This window comes from Papaver somniferum, unplaced genomic scaffold (genome assembly GCF_003573695.1).
Source record: "Papaver somniferum cultivar HN1 unplaced genomic scaffold, ASM357369v1 unplaced-scaffold_125, whole genome shotgun sequence".
Classification (NCBI taxonomy): Eukaryota; Viridiplantae; Streptophyta; class Magnoliopsida; order Ranunculales; family Papaveraceae; genus Papaver; species Papaver somniferum.
Window position 1 is genome coordinate 10,177,022 of NW_020621603.1, and position 7,422 is coordinate 10,184,443.

The 7,422-nt window shown below is 38.4% G+C and overlaps 1 protein-coding gene across 1 annotated transcript; it reads left to right on the forward strand.

Annotated features, from left to right (window-relative positions):
- Positions 1–1,359: 1,359 nt before the first annotated feature.
- Positions 1,360–6,772, forward strand: LOC113331302 (lysine-specific demethylase JMJ25-like). The gene is made up of 13 exons (XM_026578025.1): positions 1,360–1,601; positions 1,965–2,070; positions 2,163–2,298; positions 2,663–2,726; positions 2,848–3,000; positions 3,044–3,659; positions 3,779–4,108; positions 4,679–4,984; positions 5,188–5,260; positions 5,365–5,450; positions 5,586–5,705; positions 5,920–5,981; positions 6,346–6,772. The coding sequence occupies exons 1-13, from the start codon at positions 1,360–1,362 to the stop codon at positions 6,770–6,772; spliced, it is 2,721 nt and encodes a 906-aa protein (XP_026433810.1).
- The last annotated feature ends 650 nt before the right edge of the window (positions 6,773–7,422 follow it).

A 7,422-nucleotide genomic window follows, 5' to 3' on the forward strand; every position in this document is an offset into this window, starting at 1 on the left:
CAGGGTTACAACTGTTTTGAAGGCTGTGAAAAAAGATATGGGAAGACTTTATGATGAGTACACCAGTATGTATTCAAATGCCAATGCAGAGGAAGGTGAAATCATTACTTACTATTGATCATCATTAGTTCATTACTTAATATTGCTTATCTGCTTTTTATCATTACTTACTATTGATTTTTCTGATGTCTTAGGTATTGGGTCAACAGCTGCTGCTGGTGTTGATGACATGGTTGTTTCTGTGCAAGAAGAGAACATTGAGGATATGCTTGAATCAAGGAAGAAAAGGCGAAGAATGAATGTTCATAGTACTCATCCAAAGTCAGAACCTGAAAGGTATTTGCTTGATGACTGTGAAGCGTCTACCAGGGAGTTTGATATTCTGGCATGGTGGCAGGCTAATAGTACCAAGTACAAGGTGCTATCACTTATGGAGAAGGATATTTTGGCAATACCAGTGTCTTCTGTTGCATCAGAATCTGCATTCAGTACCGGAAAGTGCATTCTTACCCCATGGAGAAGCTCGCTATCTGCCAGGACAGTTGAAGCACTTCTCTGTACGCAAAGCTGGTTGCAGAAACCTATCTCTCTTGATTTTCTGTGTGACTATGTACCAGATGACAATTCCAACATTGAAGATGGTAATAGAATCTCTTCTCTTTTGACTTGAAATTTGAATGAATGTTATCTTCTTTTATCTGTTAGTTTTTATACCTTTTATCATTGGACTTCATTGAATATATTTGAATATTTCTACTTTGCATTCTTGTTGCAGACATTTTGGGAAAGGATGAAGATTAAGGGGATGATTGGCTTGAGAGATGGATGGACTACAATCTTTTACTGGTCTGCTACTTGAGAAATGAAGATCAAATGGATGACTCTTTTTCTTTTACTGGCAACTCTTTATGCTACTTGCTTTTTAACTTTGGTTTCATCAGACTTTTTGGTTAATCTTTAGACTTAACACTTTGGTCAATTTGTTTGTGAACTTCAACTCTGTTTTTATTCTCTAGACTATGGTTATCTTGTCAAGACTTAAGTATGTAGTATCAGTTTATTAGAAATTCAGAATGTATTTATGTACAGGTGCAGGGTATAGGTGAAAACCGAACCGAACCGTAACCGAATAGTATCGGTGCGGTTAAAAACCGAACCGAATACTAAACAGTTCGGCTGCAGTTTTAATTGTGATAACCGCACCGAACACAGTTAGGTGAACGGTTTTAGCTATAACCGCACCGAACCGAACCGTGTACAGGCAGCTAGCTATGGGTAGTTATTTTCTGAATTGCACTGAATTAGTATTTTGCATAATGGAATATGAAATGTGTAGTGTACTGTGCTATGTTTAATGAGATGGTCTTAAACCCATATGACCATGTGATCGGACTATTTATGTCTCTTCTCTTCTCTTCACCATCAACATCTCCTTTGTTCTCTTACACTGCTGACATTGCTACTCTATCAACCCCTGCACCATCGATCAAACTGCACACCAGATGCATTGTAACGTTAAAACTTAAATCTTTTCGTGGCTTGAAGTCAATCATCGTACAATTGGAGTACCCTTCAACGACTGGATATTCACATTTGGAATGGCAACTACCTTAAGAATTGATTTCGCATGATGAGTTACAATTTTGCTTAAAAGAATTGAATTCTGGCCATTGTTTGTAAATTTATTTTCGTTTGCCTACATTTAAGTGCCTTATAAAATCTGTAGTAGTACTAGTAGCCAAGGCATGAGGACATTGCAAAGAAATCACGTAGTTAGACCCTCATCTCAGTTGATTTATTTGTCCATATATTTATTTTGCATTCATAGGGAATGTTGGATCTTCTCCCAAGCGCGGGACTACTCTTTTTTTCTTACGATATTCATTTTAATCAGCTTGTAGATAGTATTTGCTATTTAATACTGGTTTCCAATAATTCTGATTCTGCCTTATCATTAAATACAGGTATCCTGGTACTGGTACCTCACCAGATTCCTTAACAGATGGTTGCCCTGTTTGCACTGGAATTTGCAACTGCAAAAATTGCTTGCGCGTGTACTTGAAATCAGTGGTTGGTGTTACATCATCTTGCATTTCTTTTTTTGGTGCCAGCGTAATTACTTACCTTAAAAGTCTTATTTCTATCTTGTGATTCATGTGTAGGAGGCCTCAAAAAAGAAACTTGGACCTGAAGAGAAAGTTGAGTATTCAAAATATTTGTTGAAGTATCTGCTCCCCGTGGTGAAGCAGATTCACCCGGAACAAATACTTGAAAAGGAGCTTGAGGCTACCATTCAAGGTATCCACCTGTATAGCCTTGGCAACAATTATTACTATCACCTTTGCTTGATGCTGGTCTTTGTTTAGTTAAATTATCTGTGTCCTTAATTCCAGAATGTTTGATTGCATGCCTTGTGACAGTTTATTGACCTATGAAGCAAATCATGCTAGCAGGATACTACGCTATAATTATGACTTAGTAAATTAGTGAAGTTGGTTTTATTTATTGTGGTACTTCGATTGACTAGTCTAAAATATGTATTAGATGACTCTACACGTAGTTGCCAAATCAATATGATATTGTCACCACTGAGACAATATCATATGGTGGAAACTGTATGTATTAGCTTATCATGTTCCAATTATATATCTCTACTGCGCAGGATCATCACCATCAGAAGTAAAAATAAAGAGTGCAGATTGTGCAGTCGACGAGCGCATGTATTGGTAGGTGTTTCAGTTTGGTGGTTCACTATAGCTTAATATATACCGTTTTTTCATAGTTAATGAGAGCATATAATTCACACGCAACTTGAATAATTGACTTTGACACATGGCCTATGAACAGCAACAACAGCAAAACTTCTATAGTCGACTATCACAGGAGCTGCCCAAACTGTGATTATGATCTCTGTCTTACCTGTTGCCGAGAGATTCGTGATGGTTCCTTTCAAGGGGGTGGAGAGGAAGTAAATGTGAATTATGCTGACAGAGGGAGTCGGTATATATGCAGAACCTGAAGAACCTCTGAAAGGTACAGCAAGGTCAAGAGCAAAACTTGATGCAGCAAAACGCCCTCTGAAAGGTACAGCCAGGTCAAGAGCAAAATTTGCTGCAGAAAAATGCGTTAAATCAACTGATGCGGAACCTGAAGAACCAACTGATATCCTTGATTGGAAAGTGATGGATGATTGTAGCATCCCTTGTGCATCTTTTGGTTCTGGTCTTCTAGAACTGAAGTCTATCCTTCCGAAAGATTGGTTATCTGAACTGGAAAAAAGTGCTGACGAAGTAGCAACAGAATACAATATTTTTGATGTTCCAATGACTGCTATAGAGCAGTGCTCCTGTTCCAAACCAGTTGGTGATGCAGACATTAACGACGATAACCTACGCAGAGCTGCTTTGCGGCAAGTGGATGACAACTATTTGTATTGTCCAACGGCTAAAGACGTCCAACATGGAGACATGGAACACTTCCAGAAGCACTGGCTCAGAGGAGAGCCAGTGATTGTTCGCAAGGTGAAAGAACTGACCTCTCGCTTAAGCTGGGCGCCTCTGGTTATTAACAAAGCATTTCGTGAGAAATCTAATTCAAGGGTGATGAAAGGTGAAGGTCACTTAGAAGTGACAGCAATGAATTGTTTGGATTGGTGCCAGGTTAGCTTCATCTCGAATTGTCCTTCTCAGTTCTTACTGTTATCTTTCCTCCCTTTTCCATGACTACTAGCTATATCTGATACATTTTTTCTCAATGTTATTTCTTCTTTGTATTGCAGGTCGAGGTTAAGATAAATGACTTTTTCAAAGGCTATTCAGAAGGTCTTATGTACCCAAACATGTGGCCTGAGATGCACAAGCTGAAAGACTGGCCTCCTTCGGATATGTTTGAGAAGCGGTTACCGCGTCATTGTGTTGAATTTGTTAGTTCCTTACCCTATCAACAGTACACAAACATAAAGCGTGGCTTTCTTAATCTTGCTACCAAGCTGCCACCAAAATCCCTGAAACCAGACTTGGGTCCAAAGTCATACATTGCCTATGGGCATGGCGAAGAGCTTGGTCGAGGTGACTCTGTTACCAAACTTCATTTGGACATGTCTGACGCGGTATGTATGGATTTATTTACGTATTACATATTGTTTCTCATTTTGCTGTATTTAACTCGCGGTATTGTTCAATTTGATTAATATGTATAAATAAATTTAGAACCACGAGTAGATGCCTTCATGAGTGAAACTTGAATGGGGTTGATCCTACCCTAAATGAGTGAAGTCTGGATTGCAGCCTAGGTAGATAGTTAAGTTGTGCTGAGGAGTGAGGACCCTTGTTTTGTCCTACCTTCCAGGGTACTACTCTCTTATTCGGAGACTAAGTCAGAACCTCTTGATAGCATCTCTTAGTTTGAAAGAGAATCTGGAAGTATGAACCTATCTTATTATCTGGATAAAAAGTTAGTTAATAAATAATTAATTATGTCCGTCTTGTGAATGCCTTAATTCCTTGTAATATCTGTCTGCGCTTGAAGTATTAAGTCAATTCTGGCAGGAAAAAAAAAACAAGTAAATATGTTACTGATTATATTTGGTTTCATGTTTATGTCTGTTGCATAAATTGATATTTCTTCACATCATGATTGCGGTGTTACTAATTTGTTGGTTCTGCTTTAATACGCTTAGGTGAATGTGTTGATGCACGTACATGAGGTATCTCCAGAAGACACACAGCTTGATGCGATCAAAAAATTGAAAAAGAGGCACATGGCCCAGGATCAAAAAGAAGAGTATGCCAAGGTTGGGAACTGCAATGCTAACAGTACTGAAGATGGAAAAGAATGTGATGTTTTTGAATCTGATCATTACTCTAGAAGTTCTGGTGGTGCTCTTTGGGATATCTTCCGCAGAGAAGATGTTCCAAAGCTTCAGGAATACCTCAGAAAGCATTCTTGGGAATTCCGACACGTATACTGTTCTCGAGTTGAGCAGGTAAGAATTGATGTATTTTGTTGTCTTTGAATGTGGATGTTCATCTAGAATCTCACCCTTTCAATGCTTTCTTGTTTTCTTATTTATGTAGTAGAATATCAATATCCTCACTTGTCATTATTACATTAATTTTCTTACTGTACTATGAATTTAGAGGTACCAGCATTGCCTATTTTGAATTGAACTTTCTCTTTATGTTACAGGTAAGTCATCCGATCCACGACCAGGCGTTCTACTTGATTTTTGAACACAAAAGGAAGCTCAAGGAGGAATATGGTAATTTATGCCTTTTTAGAATTTCCTTCGCCATGTAATCATGCCTTGGCAAAATAAAATTCGTATATAAAATTTATTAATCTATGCCTTTCCTTTTGGAATAGGAATTGAACCATGGACCTTTGTGCAAGAATTGGATGAGGCAGTTTTCATTCCAGCTGGGTGTCCTCACCAAGTGAGGAATTTGAAGGTATTTTTTTATGACTGATTAAGATGGCATTTCCTTTTTGTTTTAGTTTGAATGTGACCATGCATTGAAATTCTTAATTCAAAAGTCGAAACTTAATGAAATGATTTCACTGGGAATTTTAATTACCTCCTGCAGTCCTGTATCAAAGTCGCAGTTGATTTTGTTTCACCTGAGAATGTTCCGGAATGCATGCGGTTGGCTAAGGAGTTTCGTTTGCTTCCTCAAAACCATGGGGCTAAGGAAGACAAATTGGAGGTACAGTATTGAACACATCCTTTGTTTGCTTGTTCTTCTTTCAACAGATCCTCCTTCCTTCAAATAACCCTTAGTTTGCAATTATTGGTGTGTGTGTGTGTCTCTGATGGTTGAGGTAGCATATTCAAGTTGTAATTATCTTTGACATTGTTTACAATGGTTTTCTGCTTGTTCTTTTAACCGAAAACTCTAAACTAAATGTCTGCAATTACAGGTCAAGAAAATGATCCTCTATGCTGTCAGACATGCTGTGGATACCGTCAATGACCCATATAAGTAAGATCTTTTGTGTATTTTCAGCCGCCTAGTTATTATCTCGATCTGCAAAGTAACGTTTATAATTATTTAGTAACTGTACTTGATAGAGTAAGTCCCACAAGCAATATTAGTGACTTATGCATGAGCTACTGAAAACATTTGGTTAGTGACTTATGCATGAGCTACTGAAAACATTTGGGAAGCTGGGAGAGAACCACCTTTAGGGTTCAAATGGACTATATATTCTTAACTTCCCTTGGAAAAATGAGAATTCACCACTTTTATGTACAACTGTAGGTTAAACAATTTGTTTGAATCAACATAGAACGATCTAGTACAAGTTAGTTCAGGTACTTCAACCAAGTCATTTATGTTTGTTCAGGGAAGAGGAGAGCACCGACACCGAATCTACTGGCAAGAAAGCAAAATCCAAGCGAAAAGGCAAGGGTAGAAAAAAAGGGAACGGAAGAGCGGAGAAGGAATGCCCTACAAAGGAAATGAATGAGGAGGAAGGTGCAGACAAAAGCACCAAGTCTACTGGCAAGACAGCAAAACCCAGAAGAGCAGGCAAGGGTGGGAGAAAAAGGACCGGAAAAGTGGAGGAAAGCCCCAAGGAAATGGATGATGAGGAAGTGGGTGAGGAAGGTGCCAACAAAAGCACCAAGTCTACTGTCAAGACAGCAAAACCTAGAAGAGCAGGCAAGGGTGGAAGAAAAAGGACCGGAAAAGTGGAGGAAAGCCCCAAGGAAACGGATGATGAGGAAGTGGGTGAGGAAGGTGCCAGTAGCGATGAATCTCTTGAACCTTGAAGTTGTCGCTCAAGTCAAATGTAATGAGGACTTCTCCATGTTGCTATATTGTTTCTCATGCAGCCTTTTGCATTTTTGTGGTCATTATGTGTAATTATCGACGCCAAGGGATGTTTATCTTTTGCTATGGGTTTGTCCAATATTTTGTAGTTGCTTCCAGAATAATCAAGGCTCCCTTGATAGTATCTTTTAATCTGATGTGCGTGAGCTTACTTGTATGTCAATCTGTTACTCTTCTATTGAGCATTCTAATCTTTTTGTAGAGCAGCACATGTTAAGTCTAGTTAGTGTTCTAAACCATAACGTAGAGTCATTTGATCTGATACGTTTAGGGGAAACATTTCTTATAGACAGCTTGTAAATGAGAAACCATTTGTTATTCATTAGATTCAGAGGAGGTATCATGTTTGTTATTCATTATTTGTGTGATGAAATCGTTGTGTGAGGATGTTCTTAGAAAAGAAAACTAAGTGGGCTTTACACTGACATCCTCCATATAACACTCCACACAAAAAAGATGGAGTATTGAACCATGTATCGTCTATACATTCATTTGCTGCTTTTTTTTAGCAAGAACATCCACAACTGTGAACACATAAATCACGAAGCCATCCACGTGTTCACAAACAATATTCGCATACAGTCTATAT

Coding starts and splice junctions, on each gene's coding strand:
- LOC113331302 (XM_026578025.1), top strand. CDS start 1,360: ATGGTCTTAAACCCATATGACCATGTGATCGGACTATTTATGTCTCTT. Junction 2,299..2,662: donor GCTTGAGGCTACCATTCAAG/GTATCCACCTGT, acceptor TCTACTGCGCAG/GATCATCACCATCAGAAGTA. Junction 4,985..5,187: donor ACTGTTCTCGAGTTGAGCAG/GTAAGAATTGAT, acceptor TTTATGTTACAG/GTAAGTCATCCGATCCACGA.